Consider the following 20,512-nt stretch of genomic DNA (forward strand, 5'->3'; position numbering starts at 1 on the left):
AAGGTGCCATTTTACTTCAGGGACTGTATTTTCTAGACCCCCAAATACATGCATCCTGGTAAGGACAGCAGGGTGGTCATTTTAGAATTGAAGACAATCTGGGACATGTGGTCGCCATACCCATAACCGAGGCTTGGGCACGGAACAGGCAGCTTTGGTTTGAATCAGCACTCATTCTCTCCAAGCTCAGCAGGGGTGAGAAGAGGGAGCAAGCCTGGCCCCTGCCTGGCTTGGGGACATCAGTGTTCAGTACAGAGACTCCGGGTGTGGTCATCCTGGGGGGATGGCCAAGCCTCGATTCCTCCAGTCCCTCCCGTGATTATCAAAACATCAAAACATCCCCACAACTGCCCCAGCTCTAGCACCCCCAAGTTACATTCATCGGTTAAGATTCAGTTTTTTTTAAAAAGTAGATTTCAGCCCTCTCCCCCTAAGTCCCAGAGAGCTAAAACCCTGTCCCAGCTGCCTGGTTTTGCGGAAGGGCCCCCGAGGCCATGCCCATGGGGGCATCCCTCCAGCCCTCCCTCACCACTCGAGCTGTGGCAATCTGATGATGGAAGCTACATTCACACAGGGAGAGTTGGTGTGCAAGGCCAAAGCTGCATGAGGTGGGGTGGGGGACCGTGAGGGAAATGCCCCAGGCCTGGTCCACCCTGGTGGTGCGAAGGACAGGGCCGCAGCCCGCCACCCAAGCCCCTGTGGGGCCGGAGTTGAAAGGCTTGGGCCCGGAAGACATTGCATGGTGCCTCCCTCCATGGCTGGGTGGGGGCAGCTTCCTGGTTCAGGGCTGAGATGTGGGCACCAGGCTCGGAGGGAGGTGGGTGGCGCTTAGGCCCCTCCGGACCTGGAAGGGAGAGGGGGCATCAAGGAAGCATGTGAGCCAGGGCCCAGAGGGACAGCCCCCCAGCTGGGCCCCGGAGGTCAGTGCTGGAGGTGGCAAGTCAGGGGCTGACCACGGAGGGAATCTGGCCGGAGGTGAGACAGCGGTGACATGAAGGACAAAACAGATGGGATGCAGAGGCAGGCTCCCTTCCCTGGGACGGTACCGTGGTGGGGGAGGTACTGCTCCAGGGTCTACCTGGCCAGCAGTGGTCTGGCCAGGGGCAGAGCAGAAGCAAATGGACCAACGCCTGAGGGGATGGTTGGGCAAGAGGAAGTGGCAAGGGCAGGCCGAGGACTTTCCTCCGAGAGCGAGCGGGGTTCCCCCCCCACCACTATAGTGACAGCAGCGAGAGTGGGGGTGGGGGAATCAGCCCTTAGCTCCAGTCCACAGAAGCTCCCTTCCACAGAATGCGAGGTGACGGATGAGATGGAGACAGGGACAGCAGGAGGGATGACATGGCCGGCATCACACTGCCCCCTGCTGGGTTGGGTCATACCTTCCTCTCCGGATGTTTCTTAATGAGCCAAGGAGAAGAGGCAGAGAAAGAAAGAAAAAGAAGCCATCTGTAACTGTCCCTTAGGGATGTGCCTTCAGTCCCCATGAGACCCCAGGCCCCAGAGATGGCTCCGGCACCCTGGGGCCTGGATACTAAGGACAGGCCCAGGGAGAGAGATCTGGGTTTGAGTCTTGACTCTGCACCTAACTCACTGTGTGACCCTGGGCCTAACATCCCTCCTTCGCACTGGGAGTGCTAAGAGCCCAGAGTGGGAGGACACAGGCTGTGGCTGGATCACACTGAGGCACAGTGGGGCCCAACTGTCTCAGTTTTCAAGAAAAGGTAGAAATCAGCATTGTTAATGTAAAATCTCTGGGTTTTAAAAATGTGAGCAACTAATTTTTTTTAAATGTTCAAACAGCCCTGGCCAGCCAGATAGCTCGGTTAGAGTGCTGGCCCAAGGCCCAGAGGTTGCCGGTTCAATTCCCAGTCAGGGCACATACAGGAACAGATTGCTGTTCCTATCTCTCTCTCTTAAAAAAAAAAAAAATAAAATAAAAATAAAAATAAAATGTTAAAACGATGCTATGGTTGCCTTGAACTGTGATGTGTAAGCTCTGATTTAGCTAACCTCAGAGAGGGGCCCCTCAGCACAACAGTCTGGAGTTCTGATGGCCCTCGGGACACCAGGGGGTGTAGGGGGCACGTGTGTCTCTTACTTAAATCCCCAGCCTGTGCCGCCCAGGACGATGGCTGCAACCAGGACAGCCCCGGCGATGGAGCCAATGATGATGTTGGTGCCACTGGGACCTGGGGGGGATGGCAGGGCTTGGTTGGCAGAGACAGGCCTGGAGAACAGAAAAGACCGAACCCCACCCCGGCCAGCGGCAGCCTCACCCTTATATTTCTCCGTCTCCCCAGTGGGCAGAGATGTAGGCAGGGGGTTGTGGATACTGCAGTCTTTGCCTGTCCAGTCTGGCTGACAGATGCACTTCCCTTCATTGCTGCAGACCTAGAGGTAGGGTGAAGCCGGTCAAAGTAAGCAGGGTGCTGTCTCCTCCTGCCATCTCTGGCCTCCAGGCACCCACCCCATGGTGGGAGCAGACACGGCGCTCCCCGCTGCCTGGGCAGGTACTGAAGTTGAAGGCCGCGGCTGGCAAGCAGCGATGATCCAAGCACAGCATGTTGGGCCCACAGGCTGTGCCATCCTCCACGTAGCTCAGGTCTGAGCCATCAGCCAGCTGCACGTGGCCACCCCTGGAGAAACAGCATAGCCAGCCTCCGCCCATGCCCCCACCCCATCACAGCTGCAACCTCCCCTTCCCCAGCCGTGGTCCCAGCTAACACCTGCAGTCCAGCTCCTTGCCCTGGTGGTAGAAAGTGACACTGCTGATGTCTCCTCCTAGGTCCCCTAGACGAGGAGTTCCAGAGATATTGACACAGAGGAGGAAGCCACAGAGTACATCCCTGTTGGGGCAGCAAGGAGACAGTGAGCCCCAAGTCTGACCTCTGACCAGACTACTAAACCTGTATATGCCTTCTCCCCACCCTCTGGCTTTTTACATATTCTTCCATCAGGACTCACAGGCACATCCTAGAAGAACCTACTGCTCCATGAACCCCCCCAGGCCCCAGAGCTAGGGAGGCTCAACCAAGAGCCTTGGCAACTCACTGTTTATTGCACTGGACCCAGCCTGACCCCTTGCGCCCACAGTTCCCACGCTCTGTCCCCTCCACATTCAGCTTCTCATAGCAGAAGCGATCAGCAGCCGCTGTAAGAAGATGATGCAAGGCGTCACCCCAAAACCTACCCCAGGACCTCAGGCCTGCACCTCCAACAATCCAGCTGATCTCCTGTCCGCTGGGTCCCCATGAGCCTGGGGAGCCATGCATTTGGTGGAGGGCATATTTAGCTAGAACCTCCCCCTCCCAAGACTCTTGATTCTGGGTCCTTCAGAGTTCCTTCTCCCACTACTACTCAGACTCACCACGGCCCCAAAGGGCTTGGCACTGCCGGTCCCTGGTTTTGCAGCGACCTCCGTAGCAGCGGCCCTAAGATACAAACAGGAGACAAAAGGGACTGACACACTGAGTGGTCAGAGTGGAGACAACAAACTGTACTGAGCCAGAAGCTCCCAAGGGTTAGAGCCCCTACTCCATTATACCTGTTCATGATCACAGTAGTAACCATCCAGCTTGTGCAAGTTGGGAGGACACTGCGGAGAGAGGAGCTGGACTGAGTAGTGCAGTCCCAGGGCTAAGAAGTGAGGCTGGCCCCAGGGAGGAATGAAGAGGTGGCCTAATGCCCCTGAGTGGAGGCTCACGTTCAGGGCTCTTCCGTGTCAAGAACAAAGACCTGGATTGGAACTCAGACCAGGCAGGTTGGCAAGTCTCATAGCCCCCCCTCCAGTCTCCCAGTTTCCTGCACCAATTCACAGGGCTGGGAGAACAAAATAGCTGGCAGTAAGAAGGACTTGAGATGTTAACTAATATTATCATACACTCCAATCCCTAGCACACACCAGGGCCGTGCCAGGTCCTGGGGACCCCAGCCAGACTACAAATACTGGTTTATGACTGAAGAAGCAAAGCCAGGAGGCGTGAACAACCCCTTTCTCAGATGAGGAAACAGGCTAATCAGCGGCGGCTATGCCAGCAGCAGAACAAAGGAGTGCGGAGAACAGTGGTCCCTCGACATAGCCAAAACAAAAGGGACAGGGGTTGCCTCGTCCAGGGTTCCGAAGGGTGGCTGGGCCGGGCGGACCTGGCTTGAGTCGCCGGTGCAGGTCTCCGCGATGTCGCATTCGTTCACGGCTTCTCGACAGGACACACCCCGCGGCTCATACTGAGGGGGGGATGCGTTTCTGGGCTCAGACAGGGACCGCGGACCCGCAGCCCGCTCCCCGCATGACCCTGTCCCCTCACGGGGGCTCCTCGCCCGGGCCCCCACTTGCTCCCGGCCCACTCTATGACGCCACCAGGGCTGCTCACAGTTCCGCCCCTCCCACCACTTCATGGCAGGTGCCCCGCCCCGCTCCTCGTAGCCCCGCCTTTAACAGCCCGCACGCCCCGCCCTTCTCCTTCCCGATTGGTGCTTTCTTCGCGGCAAGCCCCGCTCCTCCAGATCTGCTGTGCTCGCAGCTGCTCCTCATTTCTAAATCCCGCCCCTTATCAGATCGTCAGCAGCTAGGTCCCTCCGGGTCCTGCTCCCTTCCCGCATCAGCAGCGGGTCCCCCTCACCTTGCAGCGGCGACAGCAGAGCCCGTCGCTGCACATGGCGTCGTGAGTCAGGGTGCATTTCTTGCAGCAGTTCCCACCCGCTCGGCTACACTCCTGAGGGACGCGGGGAGAAGGGGAGGGAGGCGGGCGAGCGCAGACCCTCCCCACCTAGACCCTCCCTCGCACCCACTCCCGCGTCCCCTGCCTCCTACCTGGCACTGGTAGCTCACCTGCACAGAGCCGCAGTCACACTCCTCTCCCGCCTCCACAAAGCCGTTTCCGCACTCAGGGGGGTCCAGCAGCTGGACGGAGAAGGGGTGTCGAGAGTCTGACCCGGACTCGACCCAAATCCCGCTCCCACGTTCCCCGCCCTCGGGCTGGTACCTTGAGGGGCTTGTTGAAGAGGCAGCTCCCGCCGCCCTCCTGCAGAAACTGGTTGTACTCGTCGATACTGCAGCGTGAGAACTTGCGGGGCAGGTAGAACCTGGGCAAGGATGATGAGACGATGTTGCTGGGTCCCGGCCCGTGCCCTCCCCTCCAGCCAGTCTAGCCCCTTCTCAAGATTGAGGATGGGCTGCACCGGTGATTCGGGATTCGGTCACCCTTTCCGGGAGACCGAGGATCTCTGTACTCGGAAACTGCACAAAAATCCTCCCGTCTGTCCATCAATCGGAAGTGGGCGGGGGACGTAGCTCTTGTCCTCTTCATGCAACCTCAAGCCGCCTAGAGTCAGAGGTTGGGGCGCCAAGGACAGGTGCCTCCAAAAGAGGCTCTGGCGGCGCCCAGTGGCGACAGTGCGCACTACAATCTGGTCAGTGATGTCTCGCAGGGGAATCTGGGTCTCCCTATGTGCATTGTGCTGCGGAAAATTGGGTTTCTTGGGATCCCAACAGCTGAACCTCTTGAGGCCAACGGGTCCAGACCGTTATTCAGTGCCTGCTCTGGGACTCTCCTCGCCCGAAGCTTTCCCCTGATTTGTCCCCCAAAACTCACCCCGTGTCCTCCATGATGCAGCCCAGCCAGTTGTCTGGACACTTGCAGTCTCCTGAGAGGTGAGGCAGGTGTATATAAGGGAGGGCGGATGACTGCCCCCCTCCCATGGACACCCGCTTCACTTCTGGAGCTGCTGGGCGTGGGTCTGGGCCGGTTATGGGGCCACATGGGATCTTCACTGATACCTGCTGAGCTCCGGTGTTTATTCCACATCATGCCCAGGTTCTGCCCGAGTGTCTGGGCCAGCGTCACCGCCATGGCCCCCATGTTGTCGTACTGGGGGTGAGGAAAATGAGCACAAAGATATCTACATCTCTCCTAAAGGTGCAGGCCTCATGCCCTTAGCAGCCCCTCTCCCACCCACCACTACCCCAGCCGGGGCCCCCACATTGCTCACCTCATTCACACCGCCACCCCTTGACAGAGAGCAAATGCCTCCCACGTAGGCAGCCCCACTACTGGTGCTCTGGAAAGTCCTGCCCCTGGGAGGAAGCGGGTTGTCAGGAAAGCCTCCTGCCTACCCAGAGTGGCTCCCGGGCTGTGCAGGGAAGGAGGGCGCCTCCCCCACCAGGCCCTTCCTTGAGGAGGTGGGTACTGCCCGCATGTCAGCCTGTGTGATCTCAGGCAAGCTCCTTCCCTCTTTGGCTTTGTTTGCCCATAAGCGAAATGATAGGTTCCTATTAGGTCATCTCTAATTGCAAGGACTTTTTACCGGATTTTTTCCCCTACCAGGAAGGGATGCTAAAACAGTTTGAAGAAGGAAGAGGGAATGAAGGGGAAGTGAAGGCATAGGTGACGGGGGGGGGGGGGGGGGGGCGGGGAGAGGCACCAGCTTAAGATGCAGGGGTGATGCTCAGCCTGTTGCAAGCGGCTGGGGGCAGGTACTACAAGATAAGACTGACCAGTCCCAGACCCTGCAAGGTCACCTGGCACAGAGCAGATGCTCAGTTGCCCTGAGCACCCCAGCCGCCAGCAGAGGCTGGCAGGACGCATGAGGTGGGGGACTCACGAGAAGAGGTGGGTGGCGTCGCTGGGCTCAGGCAGGCCCTCCCGCCGATAGACCATGAGCCGAGCCAGGGTCTCTAGGAGGTCATCCTGCACCTGGATCTTGTCCCCATCTGCCCACGTTTCCATGGCAACCAGCACTATCCGGGTATTGAGCTGCTCCTTGTACATCTGGGCCCAGATGGGAGAAGATGGGAGAAAGCTGGAAGGTGGGAGTTGGGATGGGGGGACAGGGCTGGAGGAGGGCTTCCATCTGTGCCTCCAGGAAGTGGGCATCAGTGGCTGATAGTGTCCTCAAGAGCTCACCCCAAGGATGCACGGGAGGGTTTGGGGTGAGAGGGAGGGGAAGGGCGAGTTGCTCACCACATCTGCCAGGTTCACCACAGACTTGGCAAAATTGCTGGTGAGGACCACTGACTGTCGCATCTGTTCAAACTGGAGGAAGAGGTGGTGGAGGGTGAGGCTGCCTCCGGCCCCTCCTCCCAGAGTCAGCCCCTGCCTGGGAACTTACCAGCTGGTGGTCATTGATCACGATCAGCTCCACATACTTGGTCTCACTGTGCACTGTAGGGTGGCCCCGGCGGACCTGGGGGATGGGTGGCACTTGGAATCAGTCTCTTCTATGCCTGGCATCATGGCCAAGCCTCGGATAGACTTAGGGACTCTAGCCAGGGACAATGCCAGTTCCTCACTAGCAGGGACACCATCCCTCCCCAGCCTTGGTATGAGGGCAGGCGGCCCCTGTTAGCCCACCATGGGAGTGAGATGGGGGCTTCCTCCCAGAGATGGTTCCCTGGCCCCCAGCCACATCAGTATGAGCCCTGCTTTGCCCCAGTCATGGATGGGGTGTCTTCCTGCTCTGGACCACAACCTGAGGTCTCTGCAGCCCGAGATCTGTGCGGGCCCCGTACCTGCCTTTTCCTTCTCAGCCTCGGCCGGTTCGGAGGAGCAGGATGGGCAGGGGCCGCGAACAGGCAGTCTGAGGGAAGGGACAGGTGAGGGAGGGCACAGCCGGTGCCCTCCAAGCCCCACTTCTCCTCCTTACCTGGTTCCCTGCATCTGATGGGAGCTGGGAGGAGAGGGGTCCGGTAAATGAGGTGGGGAAGGGGTCCCTGCAACGAGGGGAAATTAGTTCTTGGGAGGTTGACCAGGACTGCTCTGAGCCCAGCTCGTGGGGGGACAGCTCCCGCCTTTCCCCCCACCCCACCCCAGAGTGACCCAGAACTGGCCAGGGCTCCCATGTCGGATCTGATCTCCCAGATGCTCAGATTCCGGGGTCAAGACCTGGGGGTGCCCTGAGAGATAGGGGCAAAGGACACTGGAACCCAACGGGAGGTTACTTGGGGGACAGAAGGGACATTGGAGCTAGGGGCACAGGGGGAGGGAATTAGAGCTGGGGTCACTGAGGGCAGTGAGGCTGAGGTTACCAAGGAAGGAGGAGGGGTGGTGACAGTCATCAGGATGAGCATGGCAGGGCTGTCCCAGGGAACAATGAAGGCTCACCTGGGGGGCCTCCCGAGGCCCGGCCATGTCTCTGGGCTCCACGATGTAGGTGAAGCTCCCATCAGAGAAGACCCCACTGCAGAAGGGAGAGGCGCAGCTCCCACCATGCCCCGGCCTGGGGCTGGGGGCTTTCCCGGGCTGCCCAGCCCCTCCCCGTACTCACTGCAGCCCCTGGCAGGTGGAGAGAGCGGCGAAGGAGTGGGGGTCCCCTCGGAGCATCCCCTGGTAGTAGCAGTGGTCTCCAGCCCCCTGTAGGAGCAGCAGAATGTAAGCAGACACCCCCCTGCCCTGGCATAAAGGGAGGAGGACAGGTGAGGGGCACTGGCGGTGCCCCACGTGCAGGTGGCTACAGTTGTGGGTACACCTGGATTTCCACAGCCCGGCTCTGCTCTGGTTGTGCTCCTAATCTGTCCTCTTTGGGCCTCCCTCACCTCACCTACAAAATGAAGAAGTTGGACTACATCAGTGGTTCTTACCCTTTGTTGGGGCTAAAGCTGGGACTCGACTCTTTTGAGAAGAGCATTCATATCGCACCTGCCATGTGCCACGCACTGTTCTAAGCATTTACCCTGGATTACCTCAATTAGATGCACGCTATGGACTCAGCCCCAACATGCACACACAATTTCACACACAGTGTGTTCACAGACGCCACTGCCTCAGTGGACCGCTTCGGGACACGTGGTCTGGGTCTGAGGAACTGAGCAGCATGTGTCCTCCTGGCCCGGTTCTGGGTCAGAGGGGACCAGCACCCCCTCTCCCCTGCTTCCTGCAGAATTACTTGTGCTCCAGTTACTGAACAGGCTGGGCGGGGGGGGGGGGGCTATTTATAGACACTCATTCATGTTTGTTGGGCCCCTGGGCCTCCAAGGAGAGACCATGGTATCCCAGGCAGCTGGGAATTCCCGGAGTCCTGGTGCTGAGCAAGGTGTGTGGGCCTGCAGCAGTGAGGGTGCTTAACGCCTCCATGCCAGGCAGAGAGGCTGGCTGGGGCCAAGGCCTCTGGAGCTGGGCAAGATCTCAGGGCTCCACATGCCACCCAACTCCGACCCTCAAAACCTCCAAGGTGGGGAGAGACGGAGTCCTGAGGGGCCAGGCCCATGTCGGGTGTCCTCCCATCCAAGTACTAACCAGGCCCGACCCTGCTTAGCTTCCGAGGTCAGATGAGATCGGGCGTGTTCAGGGTGGTGTGGCTGTAGACCCATATCAGGTGTTAAGTATACCCCGGACCCCATCTCCAAGGGCCTCCTGTCCTTCAGTCCACCTCCCCTGTCCCCTCCCAAGGGCACTCACAGTGATATGCTGGGTAGTCCCCTCCCGGCTGAAATGGCGTTCCACGTATTTTGAGGAGAGAAGGTGACTGAAACAAGAGTGGGCAGGGGGAAGGAGAGGTCACTGGTGGGACTGGTTCAGGCTTGGGTCCCGCCCTGGGTCAGATCCAGACCCCCTGCCCTAGCCCAGTGCCCCCGCCAGCAGCCAAGCGCAGGCCGGGCCTTGCCCACCCGCCTGGAGCCCTTTCTCCGGGCTCAAGGCCACACTCACTGGTTCAGTTCCAGGTCCAGAGTGAAGTTGGAGTTGAAGGCTGGGATGACGAAACTCACCTGGGCCAGGTGGACAGCCTGGGGGGGGGGGGCAGAGGGAGGATCAACATGGCGAGGCCTGAAGGTAGGAATTGGGGAGTTGGGGAAACCCCAGAACAGGGAGTAGCCCTGGAAAGGAGGAGGGTCCAGGCCAGCTGTGGGAATCACTGATTTGGGGGAAGATGCTTTGCACAAGACCCTATTCCTCTTCTGGAGGTAGGGGCAGGAGTGTGCACACCTGGGCATAGCCCACTCTGCCCTCCAGCTCAGGGCATGGTGAGCAATGTAGAGAGCGGGTGCCAGGCCACCCTCGCCGGGACGGAGACGGACAGCTTGGCCTGCTCACCGCCTTGGCCAGGCGCTCCTGCTGTTGGCAGGGCTGCCCGCCCTCAGGTGCACTAAAGGGAGGCCCTCAGAAGCATTATGGGGAAGGGGAAGCAGGAGCAGGCTGCAGTGGGCCTCCTTCCTGTCTCCCTACCCTGACCCCAGCCTCAGCTGGAGGCAGAGCCCTCAGACTCTGCAGACGGCGGGGTGGGTCGGAGTCGATCGCAGGGCCCCTGGAGGCTGGGGCGATGGGCAGATGCCAGACTGTCAGGACGAAAGAACTTGGCTCCTCTGCCCCCAAGTCCATTGCCCTCTGCCTCTCCCAAAGCGGCTCATCTTTAATATTTCAATCCCATGGTTAATTTTTAAACACGGAAGTTTTCCTGATAAATTTTTCAGAGGGGCCTTTGCAGTGGGGCTGGGAGGCTCCAGGTTGTCATGACAATGCACTAGGCCTGAGCAAGATGGCTGTCATCCCCAGCCTGGGCGCCCACCTACTGTGGGGGGTGGGGACTCTAGACCTGAAGCTAGTGTGCTTGGAGCGAAAGCCACCCGAGAGAAGAAGGAACAGGAGAGTTTAGGTTGAGAGAGAGTTAGCCTCCTCAGCTCCCATGTCCCTACCCCAAACCTCAGGTCCTAGAAAAGCCTGAGAAGAGGCCCTGGTCCATTAGTTTGGTCGGCTAAGAGCGTCGTCCTGAAAGAAGATGTGGGTTCGATCCCCGGTCAGGGCACATGGGAAGCAGCCAATGAATGCATGACTGAGTGGAACAACAGATGAGTGCCTCCCCTACCCTCCCCTCTCTCTCCTTTCCTCTCTCTGTCTCTAAAAAATAAAAATAGAAAATTAAGCCCTGGCCAGATAGCTCAGTTGGAGCGTAACCTGGAGAGCAGAGGTTGCCAGTTCGATTCCCTGGTCAGGCACATACAGGAGCAGCTCATGTTCCTGTCTCCCTGCCTCCCTCAAAAACAAAACAAAACAAAACAAAACAAAACAAAACAAACAAACAAACAAAGGATTGGGAAGTATGGGAGAGGCCCGGAGTGGCTGGAGCCTTCTTCCCACCCTTGTCCATTTAAGAAGACTGAAATCCAGACCCCAGCTGAAGGGCCCCACCGCTGGGCCATGCATGTATTAGGAATCTGTGCTTTTCTTTAGGGAGGAGCAGGTTGCAGGATGGAGGGGAGCCCCGATGTCATGAAATCCTATAGTCCCATGTTAGTTGGCTTCCTCGTCAAACACCTGGATTTCTGCTAAGCAGTTAGTACATGCCCGACACTGTTCTAAATGCTTTACTAGTATTATCATTTTGACCTTCACAACAACCCAGTGGGATAGATGCTGCTGTTATCCTTATCTGACAGATGGGAAACTGAGGCACAGAGTTGCTAACTTACTTGTCCAAGGTCACACATCTAAGAAGTGGTGGAACTGGGATTCAAGCCTAGCAAATCAGCTTCCAGAGCCTTCTCACCCCAAAGGTGGGATAAGACGGGAAGGACTCAGTGTCCATGCAGGCCCTGGGAGAGGGGGTGGAACAGGCCGGAGTGTGGGCCGGAAGCCCTCTGAGCCTTGAGAACACTGACTCACCCCACCCCAGGCTGCCCGAGGCTCCAAGCTCTGTCCTGAGCCCCTACAGCATTGATCAGACTTGAAATAGAAAGTCAAGGACGAGTAGTCACTGCTTCCCTCTCCTCCCCATTGGCCGGGACTACCTTTGCTCTGCCTCTGCCCCTGGGCCTGAAAACTAGCTCTCCACCCACCTCACTCTTGGCATGGACCATCCCTGCTCTCCCCTCCCCTCCTGGGCTTGGGCTGTACCCACCGAGACCACCTCTGCACTCCCCTGCTCCCAGGTCTGATACTGTTTGCTCTTTTTACCCCCAACTGACAAATCCCTGTCCCTACCCCCATGCTGGCCATCCAGAGAAGCAGCCTGTCCAGTCTCCTTGCCCTGATTTCACTCTCTCAGGCTGTGCAGCCTCAGGGATGGTCCAGCAACCTCTCTGAGTTTCAGGTTGTCCCAATGAAAATGATAAGGTGAGCCCAGACGCAAGGTGTGAGGTTGGCTTGTGGGAGGGGGTCGTCCTGGGCCTGGAGCATTCTGGCAGAGTTGGCTCCGGCCATTGCAGGATCTTCTCAGGAAGTAAGCAAGCTATCCCATCTGGTCTCTCCCCTCTCTGTGTAGAGCTAGCTGACACCCATTCTGGGGAAAGCCCAAACTGATGCGGAGCAAACGCCAGCTCCCCTTCGTTCCCATCACTTCCTGCGCCCACCAGGGGCAGTAGGAGGAAGAGGAGGGAGACCAAATATCTGGGCAGGTCTGTCTGGCCCGGCTCTGAGAGGTGGTGGAGGACACAGGAAGTATTCCGCGGCGGAAGGATGAGAAAGAGCAGGCAAACCCACCTCAGTCTCCAGGGCTTCTGTACCCCGCCCCCTGGGGAGGGGCCCCGAGGGCACCAGCGTTCTAAGACTCCCCCGCCAAGATTCAGGCCCATGTTCTATCCAGACCAAACTGCTCCTGGCCTGGCTTGCCTCCTGCCCCTGACCTGCCCCTGACTTCTCCCAGTGTCCCTCAGCTCCTCCTTTGGGAGCCCCTCCTGTCCCCGGTCACCTGCTCTCCTCTGTGCCCAGCTCAGCGCAGCTGGTGGCCTGCCCGCTGGGCCTCGACCCTGTGCCCTGCTCTTGGTTATTGCTACCTTGTTCCCCAGCCAGCCGGCTTTCACGTGCTCCAGCCCGTTGGATCTCCACCTGCCCGGGATGTCTGCTGCTCATTTTACAAATGCCAGGCTGAGGCTCAGGGAGGGACACTTGGAGGTGACTGGCCCGGGGCCACGCTGGGGAGGTGCAGGGTCAAGTCTTGCTCTCAGTCCGGAGTTTGTGCCTACCATGGCAGCTATGGTCACCTGGCTAGAGTCACCATACCCTCGCCCAGGCCTCCCTGTCACCAGGTCATCTACTCCCCAGGCACCTGCTTGCATCCCGAGTCAGACCTGACAGATACAGGGTGCCGGGGGAAGGAGGCAAAGATCCCGCTGAAGTCCCAAAATAACAAATACAGACTACCAGGCCTCCACCCCAGGCCTACAGAATCGGTCTTGGGAAGGGGGAGACAAAAGATTGTTAGGGTCCCCAAATGCCCTAGAAAATGTGAACATCCAGGCACTGTCCCCCATAGAGTCACCCTGAATCCCTCCCCCCGAACCCCGTCTCCTACCACGACCTCCTCCTCCTCCTGGCCCGCTTCTACAGCCCATCAACCCAAAGAGGCCCTGGCTCCTCTCTGCTCCTGGTCCTCAGGCAGTCCTCCCACCCTGATCCAGCGTTTCACAGGGTGACCGCTGGCCCCTTGGAGCACACGCTACATTTGCCTTTTTCCCTGCTAGGGCTCAACCCTCGTTTTGAATGGAAAGGCATCTGAAGACCTGACTAAGCAGTTTAATCTCTCCGAGCCTCAGTATCCCCATTGGTAAAATAGGGTTGTCGTGAGGATTAAATGGAAGCTCTTTTTAATGTGTTATTGGCACAAGGATTAGTAATAATAATAAGTGAAAAGAAGAAAGTATAAACGGTCCATCTGAACAGCGCTTTGAGGAACTGGATCCAACGCGTGAGCTGCGTGGTGGGAGATGCGAAGGAGCCAGAGAAGCAAGGGCCCCACCCGAGGAAATCCCCTTCCCCAGCAGCAACGGCCCCCAGTCTCCCAGGATGCAATGGGGCTCTGCTTATCATCAGGACAGTGGGAGTCCCAGATAGAAGAATTGTTTGAATTTCTGATAACTGGGTTTGACCTAAATTTTTGACAACAGGTCACTTCCTTACAGGGTCATTAGTCTTCTGAAGACAGACTTTGGGCAGCTGGGTCCCCCTAGGCAGCCAGCAGGGGTGCTTAGGGAGGTCAAGCCCACAGGCTGGAGACCGGCTGAATAGGCAAGACTCCTGCCCACGTTGCCCCCTTGAACCCTGCCCGGAGCCTGACAGGTGACCCCCAAATGCCCTGGCTCCTGTTTCTGACACCCAGCCCTCATGCCAGCACCTGGAGGGAGGGCAGGCCTCACAGATGTTGAACATCTGTTCGTGCCAGATGTTAGGCAGGACACCTGTCTACACATCATCTCCTATGATCCTCACAGCAGCTGGGCAGAGTGGAGATGACATTTATCCTCATTTTATGGATGGGGAAGGTGGGGAAGGTGGGGTTCAGAAGGCATCAGTGGCTTGCCCAGGCCACTCAGACAGAAGTAGTGAAGCTGGGACACACTGACGCTGTCCCACTCCAAAGCCGCATGTGCAGCCCTTCAGATAGAAGTTTTGCAGCCTTCTGCCTGACCTCTCCCTCTGCTTAGATTCATGGCAGGGCTCGGTTCACTCGCCGGAGCAAGCTGAGCCCAGCATAAACCCCAGCTCCGGCTTCCAGCCACCGGCCCCCCGCCCAGGACAGCCTCCTGCTTCCGACCTCAGGACAGTGCTGTGACCTTGGCTGCAGAGACCACAGCGAGACCTTGGCCCTAGTGGGGTACTAGGGCTCCCGGCACAGACCCTGTGGCTCCTTGTCCCTCACTGCCATCTTTTTTTTTTTCTTTTTTTCTTTTTCTTTTTTCTTTTTCATTTTTCTGAAGCTGGAAACAGGGAGAGACAGTCAGACAGACTCCCGCATGCGCCCGACCGGGATCCACCCGGCACATCCACCAGGGGTGACGCTCTGCCCACCAGGGGGCGATGCTCTGCCCATCCTGGGCGTCGCCATGTTGCGACCACAGCCACTCTAGCGCCTGGGGCAGAGGCCACAGAGCCATCCCCAGCGCCCAGGCCATCTTTGCTCCAATGGAGCCTTGGCTGCGGGAGGGGAAGAGAGAGACAGAGAGGAAAGCGCGGCGGAGGGGTGGAGAAGCAAATGGGCGCTTCTCCTGTGTGCCCTGGCCGGGAATCGAACCCGGGTCCTCCGCACGCTAGGCCGACGCTCTACCGCTGAGCCAACCGGCCAGGGCCCCCCTCACTGCCATCTTGCAAGGGCTGGGGCCTAAGCCTTGCTCAATTGTCCCTCACCCCTCTGCAGGAAGAAAACAGGGTGGCATGTCCTGGAAATGCTGGTCTGGGTGGTTCTCACAGGAGCTCAGCCTAGTGACTGAGGTCCCCTTACTCAGCTGGCCCAGTTGAGGGTCTGTCTCTTGGGCCTGGCACCCTACACCCAAACTGTCCTGTTCTCTTACCTACATCCCGCAGCTCTGAAGGAGTCTGGGTTTCCCAGGGGCAGGTACAACCCACGCAGCATCTTTGTGTGGATTAGAAAAAGGGTCTTCAGAACACATGCAGCTTGATGAGCCTACTGGTTTCATTGAGCCCACTGTCCGGCACCCTTGCGCCCTGAACAGCGAGTGCTCTGGCACATCGTGGCTCTGCTCACCCCGCCCCCGGCTGCAGGCTCCTGTGACCGCAGGTTTCTGCATTTCCAGAGGCTCCTCACATCTCTGCTTCCAAGCTGGACAGAAGTGAGGTGTTGAGAGCAGTGGCAAAGAGAGCAAAGCGTCCCCTGCGCCCTTGCTCCCAATGCCCTGAGAGAGAGGCAGACACCACACTGGTTAAGAGTGATTCTCTGAGTATCAACCTTGACTCTGCTACTTAAGTGACCTAGGGTAGTTACTTCACCTCTCTGTGCCTGTTTCCCCATCCGTGAAGTGGGAATAACAGCCCCACCTCCTGGAGCTGTGATGAGGATGAAATAAACGAATTCATGTAAAGGCAGGAGAGTGCATGGCAGAGCAGGTCCCAGTACCGCGTCATTTCTCTAGTTTCTAATTCCTTCCTGGCTGCCTTCCCTCTCCCCAGTTCCCTCTCATAAAATCCCTTTCCTGTCATGGCCTCCAGGCAGTGGGGAAGGGGTGGCTGAGATGATTACCATACTCCTGATTTTAGAGTGGGCTCAGAAAGGTACCACGAGCAGCCCAAGGCTGGAGCAGGTTAGCACCCTGGGCCTCGCTGTTCCAGGCCTGTAGGCCAGCACGTGCCTGTGGACTCACCCGTGACCCACAGCAGATGGAGACCTTGCTGCCAACCCATCACCTTCTTTGGCCTGAAGTCCTAAACCATGCAACAACTTCAAACAAAGCCCAACAGTGCTGCGGTGGGACATCTCCTGCTGGGACACTTGGGCTCAATACTGTCCTGTCTCCACCATCATCCCCAAGGTCCTGAGCCAGAAGCGCTCCACGGAGAAATGTCAGGTGGGAGGTAGAGGGTTGCAACATCTCCTCCTGGTGTGTGTGTGTAGGGATGTTCTGGACATGTGTTTTTGCCTCCCTTGGCCTTCCACTTTGCACTGGGTTGAGTTAGAGACCTGCCCCCACCCCCACTCTGTGCCAAGATCTAGAGTTCTGGAGGCAGTGGGAAGTACCTGGTGTTGGAGAAAATTACTCCACTGCTTAAGATCTGATTGAGCCTGACTCAGCGATGGCACAGTGGATAGAGTGTCGGACTGGGACATAGAGGACCCAGGTTTGAAACCCTGAGGTCACAGGATTGAGCGTGGGCTCACCAGCTTGAGTGCGGGGGCACTAGGATCATAGACATGACACCATAGTCGCTAGCTTGAGCCCAAAGGTCACTGGCTTGAAACCCAAGGTCGCTGGCTTGAGAAAAGGGTCACTCGCTCTGCTGTAGCCCCCACCTATCAAGGCACATATGAGAAAGCAATCAATGAACAACTAAGGTGCCGCAACGAAGAATTGATGCTTCTCATCTCTCTCCGTTCTTATCTGTTTGTCCCTATCTGCCTCTCTCTCTGTCTCTCTGTCTCTATCACACATACACACAGAAAAAGATCTGATTGACTTTGGGCAACTTACTTAACTTTTCTGACCACTGTTTGCTCATCTGTCAAACGAGCAGACAAAAGTTGCCTACCTTACAGTGTTATGAAAACTTCACCTACCGGGAAACAGGTACAGGTAAGACCAGTCTATGAGTAAGTTCCCTGGGGAGGCTGCAGTGGGGTGACAGGGAAGGCTCAATCCCAGAGAGACCCACACCCCACTGGAGGTGACCACTGCCTCACAGATGCGCAGAACCCTCCACCCCCACCTCCTGAGACACCCCCTGGGCATGTTCGGACTGTCACTCAGACACACACCACACACACACACACACACACACACCACCCACTCACCCAGCCGAACAACACTCAAAGACGCTCCCCCTTCTCCGCATACTCAGCCCATCCAGCTCTGTCCACACTGGCAAGGCACCCCCATGCCCCAGAAGTCCCCTCCTTTCAGGCAGACTATGCTGAAGGAGCACTCACTCCTCTTTACCAGCCATGTGCTTCCCCTCCCTGTCCTCTGACCTCACCCGCAGCATCACCGCACCATTCTTCCTGGACGTTCCCTAAAGCAACCAGACAGGAGTCCCGGAAGTAAGGCCCAGCAGTCAGCTCCCAGCTGACACAGCCTTGAGGTGCACAGTTTACTGGTGGGGGCCACCAGGGAAGACAGTCAGACTCATGGTCACACCCAGCCAAGATACCTCATCCCTGGCCCTGGGACCATCCCTACTGCCCATCTACTGCCTCCCAGGGAGCATGGCAGGTGCTGAAGGGCCTCTACCCCTTTTCCTCTCACCCCCATGTCCCACTTCCCCACTGGCACCCTCCCACCCCCACCCCACGCAGGCCTGCTGCTCATGACCATTAACCACCCTTCCTCCTCTGCACTGCCCTGAGTGATGGTCCATCTATTATGCATGCTGCCTTCCTGCTCCATTCCATTTCCCGAGTGCTCCCCCACCCCCCCACAGCCCCCCCCCAAGGGCTTTTAACCAAGTACATTAGGCAGGGCCACATGCCAGTCTGACAGACGTCCACAATGTTAGCCTCTGTTTCCCTCCTTCCTCCCTTTGCCCAGCCCAATTTATCGTCCATGACAATAAGACCTCAGTTGCCCAAACTTCTAGACCTCAGCTGACGCCTCCTCTGCATCCCTCCTCCACACTCTTACTTCCGACAGCCCTTCACCGCCTGCCCTCTGCCACCCCCACTGGCCGGGCTAACTTTCAGCTTCCAGCTCCTGGACAGCCGAGGCGCGCTGAATGAATATTCCATCTGGGTGATTATTATTCACATGATATTAATTAATTATTAATTGCAATTAATCTCTTTCATTCCTAACCTTCCTCTGGGAGGCAGGAGGGGCCTGGCAACTGAAAGGGACAGGGGGTGGTGGCATTTGTGGGTGTGCTTGAAGCTTGGAACCTTTTTCTAAGGCCCCACCCTCAGTGAGAACAAGAAAGAGGACAAGAAGTCTATCAGTGCGAAGGGGAAACTGATGCAGCAACAAGCACTAAGCTGTTTTCAGAAAGCCCACTAAGGGTGGCTATGGAAAGAACCCAGGAACCCCAATCCTGTCCTGGGCTCTCCGCTGCTTCGCCCTGCCTTTCTCATCCCACCCAAACACTGTCTGGAGTAGAACCACTCACTTTGGCAGGGGAGGAGTGGGGGCCGGCAGAAGGCTGACCCTGGACATTTCATTCCGCTGAGGGCAGGGGATCCCCACGATGATAGGAGGGGGCCTGGAGTGGGGCAAATGGATGCTCCCACTAGTGGGCTCCTGTACCCTCTTGGCAGCCCAAAGGGGAAAGCACAAAAAGGGAAGCATCAGAGCCAGCTGCCTGGGAGCTGCCCAAACCCTGGCTGCCCCCGGACCATCCTGGCTCTAAGGCCTGCCCCAATCCTCTGGTCTCCAACTCAGCCCCACTCACCGGGCCACCGGGTGGCTCCTGTCGGACCCTGGTGTCCAACTGCTGCTTTCGGACCTCTCCCCCGGAGCTCTCCCCCACGAGTCGGCTGGGCTCTGTGACCTCAGGGGCTTCCAGGCCCCACAACTTGGGTGAGACCCTCCAACGCAGAGCTCCAGCAGGACCCCAGGTCCCAAGACCTGGAGAGACAAGGACATAGCTGTAGGCAGGTGCCCACCGTGAGGCGAGGGACTTGGGGATGGAGTGGGCACCCTCACCCCCCTCTCAAGCATGAACCTTGGGGCGCTGGGGGGTCTGAGGGAGAAGACATGCTGCCCTGCAGGGGGAAGAGTCCGATGGGGTGGGGAGGGGGCCGGGAGCTTCATTGCTGTTCAACTGTCACGACTGCCCCCTCAGATCCGCAGAGACCTGCGGAGTCCGCCGGCCGGCGGCAGGGGCATGGCCGCGGTGGGGCGGGCCAGATGGGGACAGGTGGGTGTCCGCACCCTCCCTCCTCCCCTGCCCCCACCCTCCTGCGCTCTGGACCGGCTGTCACTCCGAGCACTGCAGGAAAATGTGGCTGCAGCAGAAACCGCCGCAAACCCCGGGGCGGGGGCAGGGAGGGGGCGCCGGGCCGGGCGGGCGGGCGGGGGTCACTCACCGGGCGGGGGGAGCAGCGGCAGCAGCAGCAGCGCCGCTATCGCCCAGCGCCGCAGCCGCCTCATGGCTCGCTCATAATCCTCCGGGTCCGGGGGCTGCGGCTGAGCGGCTCGGCGCGGGCGGAGGCGGGACGCGGGACGCGGGACGCGGGCGGGGGCGCAGGCTGCGGCGCCGCGAGCGGGGGCGCCGGCCGGCCGGGGGGCGAGGCTGGCGGCGGCAGGGAGGGTGCCGGCTCAGCGCGCTCCGGCCGCGGCCATCCCGGCGGGGCGGGGGGCCGGGTTAAGAGCGGAGCGGCGAGCACGTGAGCGGAGGGCCCGCCCCCGCCCCTCGGGGCCCCCCCAGCCGGGCAGGGCCCGGGCCGCCGCGACGGGAGGACAAAAGAGACGCCGCCCCGGGGCCGGCCTGCTCGCAGCCCCTCGGCAGGTGCAGGGCCGGGCGCACCCGGTCCCCATCTCGCCACCCCCTCCTCGGCCACCTCTTGTTAGGGGAGCTCCAAGGACCCGCAGATGTGTAGGGGGAGGAAGGCAGGGTACACGGGGCCCTCGGGCTCTGACTTGGTGAGTGCCGGTCTGGGGACCCGCGCGATCGAGATGCGGGGGCGTGGCTGCCCCGGCCCAGGTTCACCCCTTGGGCGTTGTACCCTGGACCGGGCTTCCCCGGTCCCAGTCCCGGAAGCCCCAGTCGACCGAAGGCTTTTAGAGCTGGAAAGGTTTGGGGCCGGGGACTGGACGGAAGGGCAGATGCTCATTTGACTATCGTCCCGCGGGACGCCTCTGGGATCTTTCTACCACCTCGCAGAGCGGCTCCCTGCGGAGTCCTCCCACACCTTTGGTCCAGATCCCTTTCCATCCTACAGGTTCCTTTTCCCGTCCAAAGATGCCTCTGCCTCCAGGAGGGCTTCCAGATTTGCTGTCACCGAGCCACCACCAAATAGGCTGGCCCCTCTCTGGGATCCTGAGTCCTTCACACAGGGCATTGCAGCCCTTCCCCCAAACATCACATTGACTAGCCAGGTCATCTACATGCTGTGAGCATGCCCCATTTCTGCTCCTCCTTTGTCAGCCGAAATTTTTGAGGAGCAGAAGATACCTGTCGAGCCACCCCAGTTTCCCCTCTGCAAACCACCT

At 58.8% G+C, this 20,512-nt stretch overlaps 1 protein-coding gene across 4 annotated transcripts; it reads right to left on the reverse strand.

The window, feature by feature from the left end:
- Positions 1 to 413: 413 nt before the first annotated feature.
- Positions 414 to 19,513, reverse strand: ADAM11 (ADAM metallopeptidase domain 11). Of its 4 annotated transcripts, XM_066263438.1 has the most exons (27): positions 19,387 to 19,513; positions 18,750 to 18,925; positions 9,642 to 9,718; positions 9,393 to 9,459; positions 8,263 to 8,348; positions 8,100 to 8,175; positions 7,642 to 7,708; positions 7,508 to 7,575; positions 7,108 to 7,182; positions 6,960 to 7,031; positions 6,601 to 6,767; positions 5,989 to 6,073; positions 5,777 to 5,867; positions 5,592 to 5,643; positions 4,983 to 5,082; positions 4,829 to 4,900; positions 4,620 to 4,712; positions 4,144 to 4,224; positions 3,545 to 3,595; positions 3,368 to 3,431; positions 3,052 to 3,151; positions 2,727 to 2,846; positions 2,468 to 2,636; positions 2,277 to 2,391; positions 2,099 to 2,189; positions 1,380 to 1,397; positions 414 to 844 (listed from the first exon to the last, which is right to left on the reverse strand). In XM_066263438.1, the coding sequence occupies exons 1-27, from the start codon at positions 19,448 to 19,450 to the stop codon at positions 829 to 831; spliced, it is 2,313 nt and encodes a 770-aa protein (XP_066119535.1). In that variant the 5' UTR covers positions 19,451 to 19,513; the 3' UTR covers positions 414 to 828. The 4 variants fall into 4 exon arrangements, with proteins under 4 accessions (XP_066119535.1, XP_066119534.1, XP_066119536.1 ...); XM_066263437.1 differs by having other exon boundaries at positions 414 to 1,397; XM_066263439.1 differs by lacking the exon at positions 4,620 to 4,712 and having other exon boundaries at positions 414 to 1,397.
- Between the last annotated feature and the right edge of the window lie 999 nt (positions 19,514 to 20,512).

The sequence above is a fragment of the Saccopteryx bilineata genome, chromosome 2, assembly GCF_036850765.1.
Source record: "Saccopteryx bilineata isolate mSacBil1 chromosome 2, mSacBil1_pri_phased_curated, whole genome shotgun sequence".
In the NCBI taxonomy this organism is placed as follows: domain Eukaryota; kingdom Metazoa; phylum Chordata; class Mammalia; order Chiroptera; family Emballonuridae; genus Saccopteryx; species Saccopteryx bilineata.